Raw genomic sequence first — 26,154 nt, 5'->3', positions numbered from 1 at the left:
GTGAATGTGCAGCACACCTTCACCACACTACCAGGCTATCACCGCCTATACTTGTATAGTCCCTCTTCAGGTGTTGCACTTTCTGATTGCTTGCATTACAACCAATTACAGTGTATTTTATCAACAAATGACTGCACTATGGAGCATTTCATTTTTAGACAAGAAATGTGATTCTATCACATGTTATTTGCATTTTATACCTGTTTTTACTTCCGCCAGCTAAGGTGGACCGAGGTTATATTTTCACCCCTGTTTGTCTGATTTTGAGCAGGATACCTAAACAGTTATGGATGAATACGGACGAAATTTGGTGGATAGGTTGGGTGACAAGGAAGAATTGATTCGATTTTGGTGAAGATCTGGATTAGGCTACCGATCTCAGAGTTGATTCTTCACCATTGGGTGAAGAAGAAGAAGAAAAAAAAGAACCACCTTTAGAGGCCATTTTCCCCCGCAGAGCAGGGGTTGGCCTTTTTTGGGCACCGTGGTCCCCTTTTTGAAATAATGTTTTATAGCCAGATGCCCTTCCTGCTGCCAACCCTGTTTGTCGCCTTTTGTGACACACAGGGAATTACCAGTGAACTGATACTCAATTTGCCGACCTGGGAAGGATAACAGGCTAGGTCAACCCCCCGGTGTTAATTCAGCGATCGACCGGGATTCCAACCCAGGATCCTGAGATCCCAAGCCGGCACCCTAACCGCTAAGCCAACACCAGGATATATATTCTTCACCATTGAGTGATAGGGCCAAAAACGATATATAACATGATATTTTAAAAGGTTGTGGACGAGTTATGACTAAACTTGGTGGATGAGTTGGGTAGGTGACAAGAACAAGCCGAATCGATTTTGGTTAAAGTCTGAATCCAGATAACAACGGGTCCAAAAGCAGGATTTGTCATTACAGTGTTTCTAATCAATATCCATAATAAAGTCTCATATTTTACTACATGTTGAATATCAAATGTTGGCAAGTAGAATTGAAAAAGAGGGTAATTATGAAATTTATAGTTCATGCAAAAAAAATTCAAGCCTGTTGAAAGTTTACAAATAATTGTCCACACATGGTTCATAGTATGGTGAGATTGTTTAATCAAGGTTACATATATAAGCTTAAATAAGAGTGCAGATAAAATTCAGCCACCCAAGTTTGATAATTAAAAGTTTATCAGAAATACTGCTGATATGCAAAATAACCCAGCACCTATCAAGATGGTATAAAATGTAAACTCACATGCAAACCATCAGGTCCTATTGGTCCGAGAGGGCCTGGCTTTCCAGGTATGCCCTGTATGGAAAGAATACATGAGAAATCATTTCAAATGGAGCTTTGAAAATTGATACAATTACCATAAGAGATGTGTTCATAAGAATTATCATAAGAGATGTGTTCATTAGAATTATCATAAGAGATGTGTTCATTAGAATTATCATAAGAGATGTGTTCATAAGAATCATCATAAGAGATGTGTTCATAAGAATTATCATGAGAGCTGTGTTCATAAGAATTATCATAAGAGCTGTGTTCATAAGAATTATCATAAGAGCTGTGTTCATAAGAATTATCATAAGAGCTGTGTTCATAAGAATTATCATAAGAGATGTGTTCATAAGAATTATCATAAGAGATGTGTTCATAAGAATTATCATAAGAGCTGTGTTCATAAGAATTATCATAAGAGATGTGTTCATAAGAATTATCATAAGAGCTGTGTTCATAAGAATTATCATAAGAGATGTGTTCATAAGAATTATCATAAGAGATGTGTTCATAAGAATTATCATAAGAGATGTGTTCATAAGAATTATCATAAGAGATGTGTTCATAAGAATTATCATAAGAGCTGTGTTCATAAGAATTATCATAAGAGATGTGTTCATAAGAATTATCATAAGAGATGTGTTCATAAGAATTATCATAAGAGATGTGTTCATAAGAATTATCATAAGAGATGTGTTCATAAGAATTATCATAAGAGCTGTGTTCATAAGAATTATCATAAGAGATGTGTTCATACGAATTATCATAAGAGAGATGTGTTCATAAGAATTATCATAAGAGATGTGTTCATAAAAATTATCATAAGAGATGTGTTCATAAGAATTATCATAAGAGCTGTGTTCATAAGAATTATCATAAGAGATGTGTTCATAAGAATTATCATTAGAGATGTGTTCATAAGAATTATCATAAGAGATGTGTTCATAAGAATTATCATAAGAGATGTGTTCATAAGAATTATCATAAGAGATGTGTTCATTAGAATTATCATAAGAGATGTGTTCATAAGAATTATCATAAGAGATGTGTTCATAAGAATTATCATAAGAGATGTGTTCATAAGAATTATCATAAGAGATGTGTTCATAAGAATTATCATAAGAGAGATGTGTTCATAAGAATTATCATAAGAGATGTGTTCATAAAAATTATCATAAGAGATGTGTTCATAAGAATTATCATAAGAGCTGTGTTCATAAGAATTATCATAAGAGATGTGTTCATAAGAATTATCATAAGAGATGTGTTCATAAGAATTATCATAAGAGATGTGTTCATTAGAATTATCATAAGAGATGTGTTCATAAGAATTATCATAAGAGATGTGTTCATAAGAATTATCATAAGAGATGTGTTCATTAGAATTATCATAAGAGATGTGTTCATAAGAATTATCATAAGAGATGTGTTCATAAGAATTATCATAAGAGATGTGTTCATAAGAATTATCATAAGAGATGTGTTCATAAGAATTATCATAAGAGATGTGTTCATGAGAATTATCATAAGAGATGTGTTCATAAGAATTATCATAAGAGATGTGTTCATAAGAATTATCATAAGAGATGTGTTCATAAGAATTATCATAAGAGATGTGTTCATAAGAATTATCATAAGAGATGTGTTCATAAGAATTATCATAAGAGATGTGTTCATAAGAATTATCATAAGAGATGTGTTCATAAGAATTATCATAAGAGATGTGTTCATAAGAATTATCATAAGAGAGATGTGTTCATTAGAATTATCATAAGAGATGTGTTCATAAGAATTATTATAAGAGATGTGTTCATAAGAATTATCATAAGAGATGTGTTCATAAGAATTATCATAAGAGATGTGTTCATTAGAATTATCATAAGAGATGTGTTCATAAGAATTATCATAAGAGATGTGTTCATAAGAATTATCATAAGAGATGTGTTCATAAGAATTATCATAAGAGCTGTGTTCATAAGAATTATCATAAGAGATGTGTTCATAAGAATTATCATAAGAGCTGTGTTCATAAGAATTATCATAAGAGATGTGTTCATAAGAATTATCATAAGAGATGTGTTCATAAGAATTATCATTAGAGATGTGTTCATAAGAATTATCATAAGAGATGTGTTCATAAGAATTATCATAAGAGATGTGTTCATTAGAATTATCATAAGAGATGTGTTCATAAGAATTATCATAAGAGATGTGTTCATAAGAATTATCATAAGAGATGTGTTCATAAGAATTATCATAAGAGATGTGTTCATAAGAATTATCATAAGAGATGTGTTCATAAGAATTATCATAAGAGATGTGTTCATTAGAATTATCATAAGAGATGTGTTCATAAGAATTATCATAAGAGATGTGTTCATAAGAATTATCATAAGAGATGTGTTCATTAGAATTATCATAAGAGATGTGTTCATTAGAATTATCATAAGAGATGTGTTCATATGAATTATCATAAGAGATGTGTTCATAAGAATTATCATAAGAGATGTGTTCATAAGAATTATCATAAGAGCTGTGTTCATAAGAATTATCATAAGAGATGTGTTCATATGAATTATCATAAGAGATGTGTTCATAAGAATTATCATAAGAGATGTGTTCATAAGAATTATCATAAGAGATGTGTTCATAAGAATTATCATAAGAGCTGTGTTCATAAGAATTATCATAAGAGATGTGTTCATAAGAATTATCATAAGAGATGTGTTCATAAGAATTATCATAAGAGATGTGTTCATAAGAATTATCATAAGAGATGTGTTCATTAGAATTATCATAAGAGATGTGTTCATAAGAATTATCATAAGAGATGTGTTCATAAGAATTATCATAAGAGATGTGTTCATTAGAATTATCATAAGAGATGTGTTCATAAGAATTATCATAAGAGATGTGTTCATTAGAATTATCATAAGAGATGTGTTCATTAGAATTATCATAAGAGATGTGTTCATTAGAATTATCATAAGAGATGTGTTCATAACAATTATCATAAGAGATGTGTTCATAAGAATTATCATAAGAGATGTATTCATAAGAATTATCATAAGAGATGTGTTCATTAGAATTATCATAAGAGATGTGTTCATTAGAATTATCATAAGAGATGTGTTCATTAGAATTATCATAAGAGATGTGTTCATAAGAATTATCATAAGAGATGTGTTCATTAGAATTATCATAAGAGCTGTGTTCATCAGAATTATCATAAGAGATGTGTTCATAAGAATTATCATAAGAGATGTGTTCATAAGAATTATCATAAGAGAGATGTGTTCATTAGAATTATCATAAGAGATGTGTTCATTAGAATTATCATAAGAGCTGTGTTCATTCGAATTATCATAAGAGAGATGTGTTCATTAGAATTATCATAAGAGATGTGTTCATTAGAATTATCATAAGAGATGTGTTCATTAGAATTATCATAAGAGCTGTGTTCATTAGAATTATCATAAGAGATGTGTTCATAAGAATTATCATAAGAGATGTGTTCATTAGAATTATCATAAGAGATGTGTTCATAAGAATTATCATAAGAGATGTGTTCATTAGAATTATCATAAGAGCTGTGTTCATTAGAATTATCATAAGAGATGTGTTCATAAGAATTATCATAAGAGAGATGTGTTCATTAGAATTATCATAAGAGATGTGTTCATAAGAATTATCATAAGAGATGTGTTCATTAGAATTATCATAAGAGATGTGTTCATAAGAATTATCATAAGAGATGTGTTCATAAGAATTATCATAAGAGCTGTGTTCATAAGAATTATCATAAGAGATGTGTTCATAAGAATTATCATAAGAGATGTGTTCATTAGAATTATCATAAGAGATGTGTTCATTAGAATTATCATAAGAGATGTGTTCATTAGAATTATCATAAGAGATGTGTTCATAAGAATTATCATAAGAGATGTGTTCATAAGGATTATCATAAGAGCTGTGTTCATAAGAATTATCATAAGAGATGTGTTCATAAGAATTATCATAAGAGATGTGTTCATAAGAATTATCATAAGAGATGTGTTCATAAGAATTATCATAAGAGATGTGTTCATAAGAATTATCATAAGAGATGTGTTCATAAGAATTATCATAAGAGATGTGTTCAAAAGAATTATCATAAGAGATGTGTTCATAAGAATTATCATAAGAGAGATGTGTTCATTAGAATTATCATAAGATATGTGTTCATAAGAATTATCATAAGAGAGATGTGTTCATTAGAATTATCATAAGAGATGTGTTCATAAGAATTATCATAAGAGATGTGTTCATAAGAATTATCATAAGAGATGTGTTCATAAGAATTATCATAAGAGCTGTGTTCATAAGAATTATCATAAGAGCTGTGTTCATAAGAATTATCATAAGAGCTGTGTTCATAAGAATTATCATAAGAGATGTGTTCATAAGAATTATCATAAGAGATGTGTTCATAAGAATTATCATAAGAGATGTGTTCATTAGAATTATCATAAGAGATGTGTTCATAAGAATTATCATAAGAGATGTGTTCATAAGAATTATCATAAGAGATGTGTTCATAAGAATTATCATAAGAGATGTGTTCATAAGAATTATCATAAGAGAGATGTGTTCATAAGAATTATCATAAGAGATGTGTTCATAAAAATTATCATAAGAGATGTGTTCATAAGAATTATCATAAGAGCTGTGTTCATAAGAATTATCATAAGAGATGTGTTCATAAGAATTATCATAAGAGATGTGTTCATAAGAATTATCATAAGAGATGTGTTCATTAGAATTATCATAAGAGATGTGTTCATAAGAATTATCATAAGAGATGTGTTCATAAGAATTATCATAAGAGATGTGTTCATTAGAATTATCATAAGAGATGTGTTCATAAGAATTATCATAAGAGATGTGTTCATAAGAATTATCATAAGAGATGTGTTCATAAGAATTATCATAAGAGATGTGTTCATAAGAATTATCATAAGAGATGTGTTCATGAGAATTATCATAAGAGATGTGTTCATAAGAATTATCATAAGAGATGTGTTCATAAGAATTATCATAAGAGATGTGTTCATAAGAATTATCATAAGAGATGTGTTCATAAGAATTATCATAAGAGATGTGTTCATAAGAATTATCATAAGAGATGTGTTCATAAGAATTATCATAAGAGATGTGTTCATAAGAATTATCATAAGAGATGTGTTCATAAGAATTATCATAAGAGAGATGTGTTCATTAGAATTATCATAAGAGATGTGTTCATAAGAATTATTATAAGAGATGTGTTCATAAGAATTATCATAAGAGATGTGTTCATAAGAATTATCATAAGAGATGTGTTCATTAGAATTATCATAAGAGATGTGTTCATAAGAATTATCATAAGAGATGTGTTCATAAGAATTATCATAAGAGATGTGTTCATAAGAATTATCATAAGAGCTGTGTTCATAAGAATTATCATAAGAGATGTGTTCATAAGAATTATCATAAGAGCTGTGTTCATAAGAATTATCATAAGAGATGTGTTCATAAGAATTATCATAAGAGATGTGTTCATAAGAATTATCATTAGAGATGTGTTCATAAGAATTATCATAAGAGATGTGTTCATAAGAATTATCATAAGAGATGTGTTCATTAGAATTATCATAAGAGATGTGTTCATAAGAATTATCATAAGAGATGTGTTCATAAGAATTATCATAAGAGATGTGTTCATAAGAATTATCATAAGAGATGTGTTCATAAGAATTATCATAAGAGATGTGTTCATAAGAATTATCATAAGAGATGTGTTCATTAGAATTATCATAAGAGATGTGTTCATAAGAATTATCATAAGAGATGTGTTCATAAGAATTATCATAAGAGATGTGTTCATTAGAATTATCATAAGAGATGTGTTCATTAGAATTATCATAAGAGATGTGTTCATATGAATTATCATAAGAGATGTGTTCATAAGAATTATCATAAGAGATGTGTTCATAAGAATTATCATAAGAGCTGTGTTCATAAGAATTATCATAAGAGATGTGTTCATATGAATTATCATAAGAGATGTGTTCATAAGAATTATCATAAGAGATGTGTTCATAAGAATTATCATAAGAGATGTGTTCATAAGAATTATCATAAGAGCTGTGTTCATAAGAATTATCATAAGAGATGTGTTCATAAGAATTATCATAAGAGATGTGTTCATAAGAATTATCATAAGAGATGTGTTCATAAGAATTATCATAAGAGATGTGTTCATTAGAATTATCATAAGAGATGTGTTCATAAGAATTATCATAAGAGATGTGTTCATAAGAATTATCATAAGAGATGTGTTCATTAGAATTATCATAAGAGATGTGTTCATAAGAATTATCATAAGAGATGTGTTCATTAGAATTATCATAAGAGATGTGTTCATTAGAATTATCATAAGAGATGTGTTCATTAGAATTATCATAAGAGATGTGTTCATAACAATTATCATAAGAGATGTGTTCATAAGAATTATCATAAGAGATGTATTCATAAGAATTATCATAAGAGATGTGTTCATTAGAATTATCATAAGAGATGTGTTCATTAGAATTATCATAAGAGATGTGTTCATTAGAATTATCATAAGAGATGTGTTCATAAGAATTATCATAAGAGATGTGTTCATTAGAATTATCATAAGAGCTGTGTTCATCAGAATTATCATAAGAGATGTGTTCATAAGAATTATCATAAGAGATGTGTTCATAAGAATTATCATAAGAGAGATGTGTTCATTAGAATTATCATAAGAGATGTGTTCATTAGAATTATCATAAGAGCTGTGTTCATTCGAATTATCATAAGAGAGATGTGTTCATTAGAATTATCATAAGAGATGTGTTCATTAGAATTATCATAAGAGATGTGTTCATTAGAATTATCATAAGAGCTGTGTTCATTAGAATTATCATAAGAGATGTGTTCATAAGAATTATCATAAGAGATGTGTTCATTAGAATTATCATAAGAGATGTGTTCATAAGAATTATCATAAGAGATGTGTTCATTAGAATTATCATAAGAGCTGTGTTCATTAGAATTATCATAAGAGATGTGTTCATAAGAATTATCATAAGAGATGTGTTCATAAGAATTATCATAAGAGAGATGTGTTCATTAGAATTATCATAAGAGATGTGTTCATAAGAATTATCATAAGAGATGTGTTCATTAGAATTATCATAAGAGATGTGTTCATAAGAATTATCATAAGAGATGTGTTCATAAGAATTATCATAAGAGCTGTGTTCATAAGAATTATCATAAGAGATGTGTTCATAAGAATTATCATAAGAGATGTGTTCATTAGAATTATCATAAGAGATGTGTTCATTAGAATTATCATAAGAGATGTGTTCATTAGAATTATCATAAGAGATGTGTTCATAAGAATTATCATAAGAGATGTGTTCATAAGGATTATCATAAGAGCTGTGTTCATAAGAATTATCATAAGAGATGTGTTCATAAGAATTATCATAAGAGATGTGTTCATAAGAATTATCATAAGAGATGTGTTCATAAGAATTATCATAAGAGATGTGTTCATAAGAATTATCATAAGAGATGTGTTCATAAGAATTATCATAAGAGATGTGTTCAAAAGAATTATCATAAGAGATGTGTTCATAAGAATTATCATAAGAGAGATGTGTTCATTAGAATTATCATAAGATATGTGTTCATAAGAATTATCATAAGAGAGATGTGTTCATTAGAATTATCATAAGAGATGTGTTCATAAGAATTATCATAAGAGATGTGTTCATAAGAATTATCATAAGAGATGTGTTCATAAGAATTATCATAAGAGATGTGTTCATAAGAATTAGCATAAGAGATGTGTTCATAAGAATTATCATAAGAGATGTGTTCATAAGAATTATCATAAGAGATGTGTTCATAAGAATTTTCATAAGAGATGTGTTCATAAGAATTATCATAAGAGATGTGTTCATAAGAATTATCATAAGAGATGTGTTCATAAGAATTATCATAAGAGATGTGTTCATAAGAATTATCATCAGAGATGTGTTCATAAGAATTATCATAAGAGATGTGTTCATAAGAATTATCATAAGAGATGTGTTCATAAGAATTATCATAAGAGATGTGTTCATAAGAATTAGCATAAGAGATGTGTTCATAAGAATTATCATAAGAGATGTGTTCATAAGAATTATCATAAGAGATGTGTTCATAAGAATTTTCATAAGGGATGTGTTCATAAGAATTATCATAAGAGATGTGTTCATAAGAATTATCATAAGAGATGTGTTCATAAGAATTATCATAAGAGATGTGTTCATAAGAATTATCATAAGAGATGTGTTCATAAGAATTATCATAAGAGATGTGTTCATAAGAATTATCATAAGAGATGTGTTCATAAGAATTATCATAAGAGATGTGTTCATAAGAATTATCATAAGAGAGATGTGTTCATTAGAATTATCATAAGAGATGTGTTCATAAGAATTATCATAAGAGATGTGTTCATAAGAATTATCATAAGAGATGTGTTCATAAGAATTATCATAAGAGATGTGTTCATTAGAATTATCATAAGAGATGTGTTCATAAGAATTATCATAAGAGATGTGTTCATAAGAATTATCATAAGAGATGTGTTCATAAGAATTATCATAAGAGCTGTGTTCATAAGAATTATCATAAGAGATGTGTTCATAAGAATTATCATAAGAGATGTGTTCATAAGAATTATCATAAGAGATGTGTTCATTAGAATTATCATAAGAGATGTGTTCATAAGAATTATCATAAGAGATGTGTTCATAAGAATTATCATAAGAGATGTGTTCATTAGAATTATCATAAGAGATGTGTTCATAAGAATTATCATAAGAGATGTGTTCATAAGAATTATCATAAGAGATGTGTTCATAAGAATTATCATAAGAGATGTGTTCATAAGAATTATCATAAGAGATGTGTTCATGAGAATTATCATAAGAGATGTGTTCATAAGAATTATCATAAGAGATGTGTTCATAAGAATTATCATAAGAGATGTGTTCATAAGAATTATCATAAGAGATGTGTTCATAAGAATTATCATAAGAGATGTGTTCATAAGAATTATCATAAGAGATGCGTTCATAAGAATTATCATAAGAGATGTGTTCATAAGAATTATCATAAGAGATGTGTTCATAAGAATTATCATAAGAGAGATGTGTTCATTAGAATTATCATAAGAGATGTGTTCATAAGAATTATTATAAGAGATGTGTTCATAAGAATTATCATAAGAGATGTGTTCATAAGAATTATCATAAGAGATGTGTTCATTAGAATTATCATAAGAGATGTGTTCATAAGAATTATCATAAGAGATGTGTTCATAAGAATTATCATAAGAGATGTGTTCATAAGAATTATCATAAGAGCTGTGTTCATAAGAATTATCATAAGAGATGTGTTCATAAGAATTATCATAAGAGCTGTGTTCATAAGAATTATCATAAGAGATGTGTTCATAAGAATTATCATAAGAGATGTGTTCATAAGAATTATCATTAGAGATGTGTTCATAAGAATTATCATAAGAGATGTGTTCATAAGAATTATCATAAGAGATGTGTTCATTAGAATTATCATAAGAGATGTGTTCATAAGAATTATCATAAGAGATGTGTTCATAAGAATTATCATAAGAGATGTGTTCATAAGAATTATCATAAGAGATGTGTTCATAAGAATTATCATAAGAGATGTGTTCATAAGAATTATCATAAGAGATGTGTTCATTAGAATTATCATAAGAGATGTGTTCATAAGAATTATCATAAGAGATGTGTTCATAAGAATTATCATAAGAGATGTGTTCATTAGAATTATCATAAGAGATGTGTTCATAAGAATTATCATAAGAGATGTGTTCATATGAATTATCATAAGAGATGTGTTCATAAGAATTATCATAAGAGATGTGTTCATAAGAATTATCATAAGAGCTGTGTTCATAAGAATTATCATAAGAGATGTGTTCATATGAATTATCATAAGAGATGTGTTCATAAGAATTATCATAAGAGATGTGTTCATAAGAATTATCATAAGAGATGTGTTCATAAGAATTATCATAAGAGCTGTGTTCATAAGAATTATCATAAGAGATGTGTTCATAAGAATTATCATAAGAGATGTGTTCATAAGAATTATCATAAGAGATGTGTTCATAAGAATTATCATAAGAGATGTGTTCATTAGAATTATCATAAGAGATGTGTTCATAAGAATTATCATAAGAGATGTGTTCATAAGAATTATCATAAGAGATGTGTTCATTAGAATTATCATAAGAGATGTGTTCATAAGAATTATCATAAGAGATGTGTTCATTAGAATTATCATAAGAGATGTGTTCATTAGAATTATCATAAGAGATGTGTTCATTAGAATTATCATAAGAGATGTGTTCATAACAATTATCATAAGAGATGTGTTCATAAGAATTATCATAAGAGATGTATTCATAAGAATTATCATAAGAGATGTGTTCATTAGAATTATCATAAGAGATGTGTTCATTAGAATTATCATAAGAGATGTGTTCATTAGAATTATCATAAGAGATGTGTTCATAAGAATTATCATAAGAGATGTGTTCATTAGAATTATCATAAGAGCTGTGTTCATCAGAATTATCATAAGAGATGTGTTCATAAGAATTATCATAAGAGATGTGTTCATAAGAATTATCATAAGAGAGATGTGTTCATTAGAATTATCATAAGAGATGTGTTCATTAGAATTATCATAAGAGCTGTGTTCATTCGAATTATCATAAGAGAGATGTGTTCATTAGAATTATCATAAGAGATGTGTTCATTAGAATTATCATAAGAGATGTGTTCATTAGAATTATCATAAGAGCTGTGTTCATTAGAATTATCATAAGAGATGTGTTCATAAGAATTATCATAAGAGATGTGTTCATTAGAATTATCATAAGAGATGTGTTCATAAGAATTATCATAAGAGATGTGTTCATTAGAATTATCATAAGAGCTGTGTTCATTAGAATTATCATAAGAGATGTGTTCATAAGAATTATCATAAGAGATGTGTTCATAAGAATTATCATAAGAGAGATGTGTTCATTAGAATTATCATAAGAGATGTGTTCATAAGAATTATCATAAGAGATGTGTTCATTAGAATTATCATAAGAGATGTGTTCATAAGAATTATCATAAGAGATGTGTTCATAAGAATTATCATAAGAGCTGTGTTCATAAGAATTATCATAAGAGATGTGTTCATAAGAATTATCATAAGAGATGTGTTCATTAGAATTATCATAAGAGATGTGTTCATTAGAATTATCATAAGAGATGTGTTCATTAGAATTATCATAAGAGATGTGTTCATAAGAATTATCATAAGAGATGTGTTCATAAGGATTATCATAAGAGCTGTGTTCATAAGAATTATCATAAGAGATGTGTTCATAAGAATTATCATAAGAGATGTGTTCATAAGAATTATCATAAGAGATGTGTTCATAAGAATTATCATAAGAGATGTGTTCATAAGAATTATCATAAGAGATGTGTTCATAAGAATTATCATAAGAGATGTGTTCAAAAGAATTATCATAAGAGATGTGTTCATAAGAATTATCATAAGAGAGATGTGTTCATTAGAATTATCATAAGATATGTGTTCATAAGAATTATCATAAGAGAGATGTGTTCATTAGAATTATCATAAGAGATGTGTTCATTAGAATTATCATAAGAGATGTGTTCATAAGAATTATCATAACAGATGTGTTCATATGAATTATCATAAGAGATGTGTTCATAAGAATTATCATAAGAGATGTGTTCATAAGAATTATCATAAGAGATGTGTTCATAAGAATTATCATAAGAGATGTGTTCATAAGAATTATCATAAGAGATGTGTTCATAAGAATTATCATAAGAGATGTGTTCATAAGAATTAGCATAAGAGATGTGTTCATAAGAATTATCATAAGAGATGTGTTCATAAGAATTATCATAAGAGATGTGTTCATAAGAATTTTCATAAGAGATGTGTTCATAAGAATTATCATAAGAGATGTGTTCATAAGAATTATCATAAGAGATGTGTTCATAAGAATTATCATAAGAGATGTGTTCATAAGAATTATCATCAGAGATGTGTTCATAAGAATTATCATAAGAGATGTGTTCATAAGAATTATCATAAGAGATGTGTTCATAAGAATTATCATAAGAGATGTGTTCATAAGAATTATCATAAGAGATGTGTTCATAAGAATTAGCATAAGAGATGTGTTCATAAGAATTATCATAAGAGATGTGTTCATAAGAATTATCATAAGAGATGTGTTCATAAGAATTTTCATAAGGGATGTGTTCATAAGAATTATCATAAGAGATGTGTTCATAAGAATTATCATAAGAGATGTGTTCATAAGAATTATCATAAGAGATGTGTTCATAAGAATTATCATCAGAGATGTGTTCATAAGAACTATCATAAGAGATGTGTTCATAAGAATTATCATAAGAGATGTGTTCATAAGAATTATCATAAGAGATGTGTTCATAAGAATTATCATAAGAGATGTGTTCATAAGAATTATCATAAGAGATGTGTTCATAAGAATTATCATAAGAGATGTGTTCATAAGAATTATCATAAGAGATGTGTTCATAAGAATTATCATAAGAGATGTGTTCATAAGAATTATCATAAGAGATGTGTTCATAAGAATTATCATAAGAGATGTGTTCATAAGAATTATCATAAGAGATGTGTTCATAAGAATTATTATAAGAGATGTGTTCATAAGAATTATCATAAGAGATGTGTTCATAAGAATTATCATAAGAGATGTGTTCATAAGAATTATCATAAGAGATGTGTTCATAAGAATTATTATAAGATGTGTTCATAAGAATTATCATAAGAGATGTGTTCATAAGAATTATCATAAGAGATGTGTTCATAAGAATTATCATAAGAGATGTGTTCATAAGAATTATCATAAGAGATGTGTTCATAAGAATTATTATAAGATGTGTTCATAAGAATTATCATAAGAGATGTGTTCATAAGAATTATCATAAGAGAGATGTGTTCATTAGAATTATCATAAGAGATGTGTTCATTAGAATTATCATAAGAGCTGTGTTCATTCGAATTATCATAAGAGAGATGTGTTCATTAGAATTATCATAAGAGATGTGTTCATTAGAATTATCATAAGAGATGTGTTCATTAGAATTATCATAAGAGCTGTGTTCATTAGAATTATCATAAGAGATGTGTTCATAAGAATTATCATAAGAGATGTGTTCATTAGAATTATCATAAGAGATGTGTTCATAAGAATTATCATAAGAGATGTGTTCATTAGAATTATCATAAGAGCTGTGTTCATTAGAATTATCATAAGAGATGTGTTCATAAGAATTATCATAAGAGATGTGTTCATAAGAATTATCATAAGAGAGATGTGTTCATTAGAATTATCATAAGAGATGTGTTCATAAGAATTATCATAAGAGATGTGTTCATTAGAATTATCATAAGAGATGTGTTCATAAGAATTATCATAAGAGATGTGTTCATAAGAATTATCATAAGAGCTGTGTTCATAAGAATTATCATAAGAGATGTGTTCATAAGAATTATCATAAGAGATGTATGTGTTCATTAGAATTATCATAAGAGATGTGTTCATTAGAATTATCATAAGAGATGTGTTCATTAGAATTATCATAAGAGATGTGTTCATAAGAATTATCATAAGAGATGTGTTCATAAGGATTATCATAAGAGCTGTGTTCATAAGAATTATCATAAGAGATGTGTTCATAAGAATTATCATAAGAGATGTGTTCATAAGAATTATCATAAGAGATGTGTTCATAAGAATTATCATAAGAGATGTGTTCATAAGAATTATCATAAGAGATGTGTTCATAAGAATTATCATAAGAGATGTGTTCAAAAGAATTATCATAAGAGATGTGTTCATAAGAATTATCATAAGAGATGTGTTCATAAGAATTATCATAAGAGATGTGTTCATAAGAATTATCATAAGAGAGATGTGTTCATTAGAATTATCATAAGATATGTGTTCATAAGAATTATCATAAGAGAGATGTGTTCATTAGAATTATCATAAGAGATGTGTTCATTAGAATTATCATAAGAGATGTGTTCATAAGAATTATCATAACAGATGTGTTCATATGAATTATCATAAGAGATGTGTTCATAAGAATTATCATAAGAGATGTGTTCATAAGAATTATCATAAGAGATGTGTTCATAAGAATTATCATAAGAGATGTGTTCATAAGAATTATCATAAGAGATGTGTTCATAAGAATTATCATAAGAGATGTGTTCATAAGAATTAGCATAAGAGATGTGTTCATAAGAATTATCATAAGAGATGTGTTCATAAGAATTATCATAAGAGATGTGTTCATAAGAATTTTCATAAGAGATGTGTTCATAAGAATTATCATAAGAGATGTGTTCATAAGAATTATCATAAGAGATGTGTTCATAAGAATTATCATAAGAGATGTGTTCATAAGAATTATCATCAGAGATGTGTTCATAAGAATTATCATAAGAGATGTGTTCATAAGAATTATCATAAGAGATGTGTTCATAAGAATTATCATAAGAGATGTGTTCATAAGAATTATCATAAGAGATGTGTTCATAAGAATTAGCATAAGAGATGTGTTCATAAGAATTATCATAAGAGATGTGTTCATAAGAATTATCATAAGAGATGTGTTCATAAGAATTTTCATAAGGGATGTGTTCATAAGAATTATCATAAGAGATGTGTTCATAAGAATTATCATAAGAGATGTGTTCATAAGAATTATCATAAGAGATGTGTTCATAAGAATTATCATCAGAGATGTGTTCATAAGAATTATCATAAGAGATGTGTTCATAAGAATTATCATAAGAGATGTGTTCATAAGAATTATCATAAGAGATGTGTTCATAAGAATTATCATAAGAGATGTGTTCATAAGAATTATCATAAGAGATGTGTTCATAAGAATTATCATAAGAGATGTGTTCATAAGAATTATCATAAGAGATGTGTTCATAAGAATTATCATAAGAGATGTGTTCATAAGAATTATCATAAGAGATGTGTTCATAAGAATTATCATAAGAGATGTGTTCATAAGAATTATCATAAGAGATGTGTTCATAAGAATTATTATAAGAGATGTGTTCATAAGAATTATCATAAGAGATGTGTTCATAAGAATTATCATAAGAGATGTGTTCATAAGAATTATCATAAGAGATGTGTTCATAAGAATTATTATAAGATGTGTTCATAAGAATTATCATAAGAGATGTGTTCATAAGAATTATCATAAGAGATGTGTTCATAAGAATTATCATAAGAGATGTGTTCATAAGAATTATCATAAGAGATGTGTTCATAAGAATTATTATAAGATGTGTTCATAAGAATTATCATAAGAGATGTGTTCATAAGAATTATCATAAGAGATGTGTTCATAAGAATTATCATAAGAGATGTGTTCATAAGAATTATTATAAGATGTGTTCATAAGAATTATCATAAGAGATGTGTTCATAAGAATTATCATAAGAGATGTGTTCATTAGAATTATCATAAGAGATGTGTTCATTAGAATTATCATAAGAGATGTGTTCATTAGAATTATCATAAGAGATGTGTTCATTAGAATTATCATAAGAGATGTGTTCATAAGAATTATCATAAGAGATGTGTTCATTAGAATTATCATAAGAGATGTGTTCATAAGAATTATCATAAGAGATGTGTTCATAAGAATTATCATAAGAGATGTGGTCAGCACGTCTCATGTGGTACAAAACAAAATGCAAATTAATGAAATTAACAGTATTGTGCTCTTTTAAATTTTTTCACCTATTTTTCAAGGTATAACCATGTTAGCCCTTGAATGTTTCGATAATGTTGCATTAGCCAAATGTAACCATCAAAATCTAATTTATTTTTCTGAAAAATTCTATATTTTGTATCTCTTTTTAGCTGTTGTGGGACATAGTCCTCTTTTTCTTTAACGGCCACAATTATTCACATGTTATTGTGGGGTTGGCCGGGGAAAGCTTGGCCAGGCCTGATGTTCAACTATGGTTAGGGCAGGAATTTGTAATTTTCCCATGGTGCCGGAGATAGCTCGCCTACTCTTCGCGGAGGACACTGTGGGCTCCTTAACGTTCAACAACTAATACCAACAGACCTCCAACAGCCCATTTAACCTCCATCCAAGGGACAGCGTGCTACACTGATGAATCACCCTGTCTGTGAAGCACCGCACTGACAGCTTATAGCTGGGTCGGGATTCGAACCCAAGCTAGACAGCTTAGAGGCGAGTGTGCGTACCTCTAGTCCAGGCCATCCTGCTAGCACGTGCAGTGACACAGAGTAATATTTGGAAGATTTTTTTTACTTGTGGAACAATTTAAGTTTGTCAAGTATACAAAGGTTATTTCCAGCATCTTCTACTGCCTCATTTATTCACAATCCTGAAGTTTATGGCATGGTAAACTACAGTACAAGAATAACAAGACCAGAAGTCTAACAGCGGCGTAGCCGGACTTGTAAAATATTATAAACCACAAACACATATGTTTAGCTTTTTAAACAGTCGCTAATGCTATTTATAACATTAAACAAAGAAATATGGAGGAATGCCGACATCCATGAGATAAGTTTTACTTACAGAACGGAGCGAAGATCTACTGTAATCTATATACCCCACAAGTTTTGGAGGTGTGCTCATTTACCTTTGACAATACTTTGTGTAACAATGTAATGCTTTGACAATTGTTGTGTTTATTTCAGCATTGACATCAAACAAATGTAGTTTATCAGCATCAATGGCAGATATTTGACATGGTCAAACTCCTATCCATGATGTGAGCAGTGAGCAAGAGATACAAGCAAATGATCCTTCAACAAAAGTTTTGTTTAAAAAATAAAAAGAACGAGAGCAAAGGGAATGCCATGCAGTCCGACAAGTCATGCCAAGAGGATGGGCCAAAATAACTCCTGACTGCTCTTGAATATGCCTGTTGTATGCTTGTTAAATCACATGGGGGGGGGGGGGAGGGGGGGGGAGGGAGAAATAAAGGTTTATCTAATATGAACAGGTTGAAGAAATCAGCAGTTATTCACCAAACTATAGGTTCTAATTAAAGTTTAAAGAAACTTCAATTCAAGGAGGTGACTTTCATTTTTGTACTTCTAGAGATAAGTAAAGATTGACACACGGATTGACAAAAATAGGAGGGAATCCTACTATTAATTTGCAATTGCTCACTGGTTTGACACCGATACAAATTTTTATTATGGACGCACATTATCAAAAATTTACAAATATCGAACAAACAGTTTGAAAAGGAGCACTTCGCTGACAACAGAGCATTTAAATTGCATCCGATGTGGCAATAAATGCGAATTGTTGCTCCCAGCTTGCCGGCTCGATGGCAGAATACGCCATTTGCATTTTTGCCGCCTTCATCCCTAACCTGCCCGTTCAGAAGCCCGTGCGGGCACGTACACGGATTCTAGTCTAGCCTTGCTTTGTAAGACCTACTAGTCTAGCAAACACTTATTTGCATCGACATCTGAATGTTGTAAGAGTTGGTGGAGCCAGACAAGCTGAGAAAACCATAAACCGTATCCACCGTATAAACCGTATCTAGAATCCTCAGGCTCTGCATCATACATTTTGCCGTATCCATCACTAAGAACCAATGCATAATGATTTGTACTCGACCCAATGTATAATATAACAGACTAGAACGACACTCTTCGACGTCACGACGTTGACTGATATGCCTCCGCCCACATTATTACATCATTATAATACTTGTAGCAAGTTTGCTTTAAATCCATTCAGCTGTTCTCATGTTATCACATTTTTACCTGACATGACCTCTGACCTTTGACCTCGGGACCCCAAAATCTAATTAGTTAATCTTTACATCATTATACATATCTATATATACCAAGTTTGAATTCGATCACTGATCACTTCAGCCATTCTCAAGTTATAGACTTATTACAGACTTTGACCTTTGACCTCTTGACCCCAAAATCTAATCAGTTAATGTTTAAATCATTATACATACCTGTACCAAGTTTGAATTAGATCAGTTCAGCCATTCTCAAGTTATAGACTTATTACAGACTTTGACCTTTGACCTCTTGACCCCAAAATATAATCAGTTAATTTTTACATTATACATACTTGTACTATGTTTGAATTTGATCACTTAAGCTGTTAAGCTGTTCTGAAGTTATAGACATATTACAGACTTCGACCATTGACCGTTGACCTCTTGACCCCAAAATCGAATCAGCTAATCTTTACGTCATTATACATAACTGTACCAAGTTTGAATTTGATCACTGCAGCACTTCTCAAGTTATAGACCTATTACAGACTTTGACCTTTGACCTCTTGGCCCCAAAATCCAATCAGTTCATCCTTTCAACATTCTACAAAACACCACCAAATTTGGTCAGAATACCATCACTGGTTCACAAGTTATCGTGGCAACAGGATTTTTACCTCACATGACCTCTGACCTTTGACCTCACGATCCCAAAATCTAATCAGTTCATATTTACCTCATTATACATACCTGCACCAAGTTTGACTAAGATTCCTTCAGCTGTTCTCAAGCTATTGCGGTAACGAAAGCCTATCAAGGATGGATGGATGGACAGCCGGACAGACAACCTGAAAACATAATGCTTCTGGCGACTTCGTCGGCGGAGGCATAAAAAAACATAAAAATTGTGAAAACAGAGGGATGAAATCTCAAAATAACAACCAAACAAGGTAGGAATGACACCACAATACAATGAATGAATGAATGAATGATCGTTTTAAGGCCATTTTCCCTGCTAGAGCAAGGGTTAGCCTTGCGGGCCCCATGACAATCATGGTTCCCTGTTTGAGGCAATGTTTTCTATGGCCGGATGCCCTTCCTGACGCCAACCCTTGGTCACGCTCTTAGGATGCGCAGGGATACGGTGTACCTATTCTAAATCGGGGTACACACCGTGATCATTCATCCCAGCAAGCTGGTACTCAATTTGCACGACCTCGGAAGGATGACAGGCTGATGAGTCAACCCCTCTGGCGTTAATTACAGCGATCGACCGGGATTCGAACCCAGGATTCTTGGATCCCAAGCCGGCACCCTAACCGCTAAGCCAACACCAGGCAATACAATCTACCATATAAAACACAATGTGTGTGTGTGTGTGTGTGTGTGTGTGTGTGTGTGTGTGTGTGTGTGTGTGTGTGTGTGTGTGTGTGCGTGTGTGTGTGTGTGTGCGTGTGTGTGTGTGCGTGTGAGTAGGTGATAAATGTTGCTTCTGGGACACCTCCGTTTAACATGGGAAATCCCTATCTAATGTCATTTACCCCCCTGTCTTTTTCAAAAATCATAAACACCTCTATTTCTCCCTCTATGAACCTATAATCCTTCTCGCCTTATGAACCTATAATCCTTCTCGCCTTATGAACCTATAATCCTTCTCACCTTATGAACCTTATGAACCTTCCAGCCTTATGAACCTATGATTTTCTTCCTTTATGAACCTATAATCCTTCTAGCCTTATGGACCTATGATCATTCTCACTTCCATGTAATTTTTACCCTATTCCCCCCACTACCCCTTTAATGTAGTTCCTTAGACCACTCTACTAATGAGCCTATAAATATATTATCTCTTTCTAACTTTTTTAAGAGTTCCATTCTCCTATATAACTCATCCCCATCAAGTATATTTATAAAGTATACAGGTTCCTTAACCTTTTGTTGTGAAAGTATAAAGTGGTATGTTTCACGGAGGGTTCTTGTTTGACCTCCTCCTCTCCCACATACCATTTTAAAATTATAATATTTATTATCCGATTGATAACCATTAAAGTTCTCACTCCACTCTAATATATTTTTCTTCCCGCCCTCCATTACCCCACTTAACAAATGAATACGTTTATCCGTCTTGAGAACCTTCTGACCAGTGATTCTCTCAACCTCTTGAATCTGATATTTTTCACATTCGTTATGTTTTCCATTTATATACCAAGGTTGATTACACCTCCACTCTTTAGTCTGGTTGATACTTGGTTCTATCATTTATAAAATAGTAAAAAAGGTGGCGGTAGCCCGTTAAAATCCCTAACCCCCTTTTTAACTTATCACTTATATATATATACCTTATCACTTATATATCTTATCACATATATCTTATCACATATATCTTATCACTTATATATCTTATCACTTATATATCTTATCACTTATATATCTTATCATTTATATACTTATATAACCATAAGGGAGACTATCAATTCCATTTTCTAAAATAAACCTCTTATCATCAAAAGCCCCCAATGCTTTCTTATTCACCTCTTCTGAATATAATTGATGTTTATAACTTCTTATTCCATTAATCTTTCTAAACTCTTCTTTCTTTGTTGTTAAACAGTTATAATAATCCTTAAAGTTTATTGTTTCTTTAATGACATTTTTCTTTACACCTTTTAACTTCTTATCAGTCTTTTCAACGTTATTCACAATGTATTTATAAGCATAAGCCTTCGACCTCAATCCCACAAATTCACTCATAACATTTCCTCCCAATTCATCCTTGAACTTTCCAATCACCTTTTTATTTTTAGAAGAGAACAACTCACTCTCTGGACTGTAATTACTTGTATCATAGATATTAATGTCCTTTTTCATGTCTGAATAAACATCATCAGTATTAATTTTCAAAATAAAACTATCAGTATCCATATACAACAATGACACATTATCCTTATACTTTGATTTTAGATTAATATAAAAGTAATCATACATTAATGACTTTGACAAGTCAAGAATTGATGTTCCAATGTAAATAGGTTTGTCCATTTCAATACTCTCTTTAACCAAATGGATCGCACAAAAGTTCTCAGTAAAGACCTCAGCTCTAGTAAAACTCGGTCTATTAATTAATTTTGATGCTTGTTCCCAAGATGTTGCTAGTCTGATATTTTGTCTTTTCCTCACATTCTCCATGGTCTTACCAAAGACCGCATTATTCATCAATTTATAAAAGTCTTTCTCAAAATCTGTTTTTGACTCTGTTCTTCTTTGTGTATTAAAATCAATGTACCCCTTTAACCAATGACTTTGATTGAACTTTAGAACCCTGTGGATCTTCTCTACTCTTAGACCTTTTGATAAATATTGTCGCAAATTTCTTTGGTGTAGTACATAATTTTTCTTGTTATATAATGTAGTAAGTAATTTTTTTGTTGATTCACCTATATCAAACGATCGTTGATAATCACTCAACCATTCTTTCTTTGGACTTTCTTTCTCACAAGCAAATGGAAGATCTTTATGTTTGATATGAAGTTCTTCAGGATATTTTAAATCGACCTCAAAATAATAACCAACCTTTGAATCATCCAATTGTTTTTGTGTAGAGATACATACATCTTGTAAAACCTTTGTGTAGTCTTTTTCCTTTACCCATCTTAGTTTCCCATAAGGAAGAGCTTGAGACATTGCCCAACCATACAAGTTGTTTGCGTCATAGTACATCAAGTAAGAACTCTCTTTCGTTGAATCATAATTTGGAAGATATTTGTTATTTGCTTTTGCGTATCTGCTCGAGCATACTTGTGAAATTCCACCTCTTTTTGCCTTTTCAATCATCAAAAGCATATCGACATCGGTTATCAAATCCAAATCTTGTTTTGTCATTTTCAACATCGCGCTCCAAGCCAATCCAGGTGCTGTGTAGTAGTGAGCAGGATCCAATCCATATCCAGTGCGACAAACAGATCTAAAGGCTTCAAATACATCGGCCAATAAAAGCACATCAGTTTTGAGATACAAATCGTGATACTCACCAAGATTCTTGATGTTATATTTTTCCCAAACATTTTGTGCGTGTACATAATCTTTATCAGATATATGACTGTTGTTTAATTTGTTATCGAAATTTTCTTTTAAAGGAAGTTGTGTTTCATTGAATCTCTCAAATGAGTCCATATAGTCATAGGGGTAAATTCCCTTTTGTGTTAGAAAATCTTTATCTGAAAAATACTCTGAAAGACATGGAAACTCTTTTAGATTTTGAACCAAGTTAGCCAATGGACTTGCCATGAATTTAAATGTATCAAGAAATCTGATATGAGTAATAGGAGATGTGTGAATTGTTTTTGTGAATGAAATGTATTTCTGATCTGTGTTAGGAATTGCTGAAATGTGTCCAGATGTCTTTGAAAGTTCATTAATAAATAGATGCGTATCATAATGAGCATTGTTATGAAGAAAGACAGGAATGAAAGAGGGGAGTTGATAATTAATATTACAACTTTGATGAGCCGGACCTCTATATTTACCAGTGAGATGACAATGATCTCTAACCTTTAGACCTTCACCAATTTTTTCCTCACAAATATGACAAACATTGTTTTTTCTAAATTCCCTTTTCTGTTCACTTGTCAAGGACATTGGTTTATTAGTTTCTCTCATTATCTTGGTTAATCGGACACAGTCTTTTTCTAGTCGTTTCACAAACTCCTCTGGGGTATTTGAGCCTCTATACTCCTCTAACTTGTTATATTTATCACCAACGGATGATTTGATATAATAACAAAAACCGCAAGGAGTATGTTTTTGATATTTATTTGTGTATGAATCTTTTGGATCTGGAGAAGCAGTATCTATTTTTTCTAGAATACTTTCAAAATCAGCATATATAACAAATGGATGTTTGATCTTTTTCTTTTCATCTTTGAATGTGATATTTGAGCCTTCTTTAGGCATATTGATTACCGTTGATTTATGTTCACCACAATAATTTGAATGTTTATCTAATCTTTCTTGTGTATGGAAGAAGTTAAGACAACGCAAACAAATATATATTTTATTTGTTCTTTTACATACTTGTGGTTTTATTAATTTAGCAATGTCTTTAATGTATGTATAATGTGAATTTTCCTCTGAATTAAAATATAGAAGATTAATATGAGTTTGTTTACAATTGTCAGAAAGCTTTAAAACCTGAATGCTGTTTGTTTCTGTTAGACCATAAACATTAACTGATAAATTATTTATCTTTTCAAATTTAGGAATATCATTTAAAGCCATCGGAAACTTTAGATCTTTCGTATTTAATGTATTCTCATATTTTTTATAATGAGATACTCTTTCATCATGAAAATGTGGAGGATGTAAGTGTGCTAGAATAGACCAGAGAAAACATTTATTGTCTTTATTTTTGATATTGATAACTGCTTTTCTATTTTTGATAACACTGGGTAAATCAATGTAGGAAGAAGCTTTTAGAGGATCTGATTTAAGAATATGAATGTCTATGTAAATAATTTTTCCTATATTGAATCCACTTCCTACGATTGAATTATCCACATCTTGCTCTTGTTTAATAAGTTCATCATAGACTCCTGATGTTTTAAAATCTTGATATGAAGATATAAAGTGTGGCTCAGTTCTCATGTATGGTGTATCTATAACTCCTTCGTCCTTTGTCATTTCTAATTTTACTCCCATATAAAATTTAAGTGGTTTCATTTCTTTTAGTGTTTTTTCAATCAACGTTTGAACAGCAGGTTTAACTATTTCTACAGCATCAACTATAGACTCTCGTTCAGGAGGTTTGAAGTTAAAGACTCTTATTTTAATATGTTCTTTGAATGCGCCATCAGAGTTTTTAGTTGTGATAAAATTTGATAAATGTAGAATTGTTTTAAGATGTATTTCGAAGCCTTTCTTGAGGATATTTTTATTACATGCAGAACAGTGTTTTGTTTCCTTCTGAATAGGAGATAGTAGGTGAAGTAGATTAAATGTGTGTTTGTTAGTTTTAAGGTGTCTTTTGTATTGTTTATATTCTTGTTCACAAACATCGCAATACGTTGCTTTGATCATATTTATTTATATAGTAAAATTATACTTAAAACAAAGTGCCTTTTTTAGAGGCTTTTTAAAAGATGAAACTGTGCTTAAAGTAAAACACCTTTGAGCTTTTCAACTCGTTTTATGTATATAACTTTACTTAAAGTAAAACACCTTTGAGCTTTTCAACTCGTTTTATGTATATAACTTTACTTAAAGTAAAACACCTTTGAGCTTTTCAACTCGTTTTATGTATATAACTTTACTTAAAGTAAAACACCTTTGAGTTTTTCAACTCGTTTTATGTATATAACTTTACTTAAAGTAAAATACCTTTGAGCTTTTCAACTCGTTTTATGTATATAACTTTACTTAAAGTAAAACACCTTTGAGCTTTTCAACTCGTTTTATGTATATAACTTTACTTAAAGTAAAACACCTTTGAGCTTTTCAACACGTTTTATGTATATAACTTTACTTAAAGTAAAACACCTTTGAGCTTTTCAACTCGTTTTATGTATATAACTTTACTTAAAGTAAAACACCTTTGAGCTTTTCAACACGTTTTATGTATATAACTTTACTTAAAGTAAAGCGTCTATGTATTAGCCAGAAAGTTTAGATACTCTAGTTCATCAATTTCAATTTCACTATCTGAGTCATCAATAAAGCTACTCTCATAACTATCATTTGAACACAAACTATTAGTATCATAACTATCTTCAGATCCTAGACTCTCAGTATAATAACTCTCAGAGTATTGACTGTTAATATCACTCATTTACATACCATTAAACTTCCATCAATATCTATATATTTTCTTTCATTAGA

At 29.9% G+C, this 26,154-nt stretch overlaps 1 protein-coding gene across 1 annotated transcript in view; it reads right to left on the bottom strand.

Moving 5' to 3' along the window:
- LOC137433154 (uncharacterized) overlaps window positions 1-26,154 on the bottom strand; it is a 432,405-nt gene that overhangs the window by 159,313 nt on the left and 246,938 nt on the right. Inside the window, exon 29 of the mRNA XM_078783571.1 lies at window positions 1,237-1,290. Within this exon, the coding sequence (XP_078639697.1) occupies window positions 1,237-1,290 (54 nt within the window). The remainder of the gene's footprint in view (window positions 1-1,236; window positions 1,291-26,154) is intronic.

This window comes from Myxine glutinosa, chromosome 8 (assembly GCF_964187855.1).
Source record: "Myxine glutinosa chromosome 8, kmMyxGlut1.1, whole genome shotgun sequence".
Classification (NCBI taxonomy): Eukaryota; Metazoa; Chordata; class Myxini; order Myxiniformes; family Myxinidae; genus Myxine; species Myxine glutinosa.
This window is presented reverse-complemented; position numbering and strand designations above follow the sequence as displayed.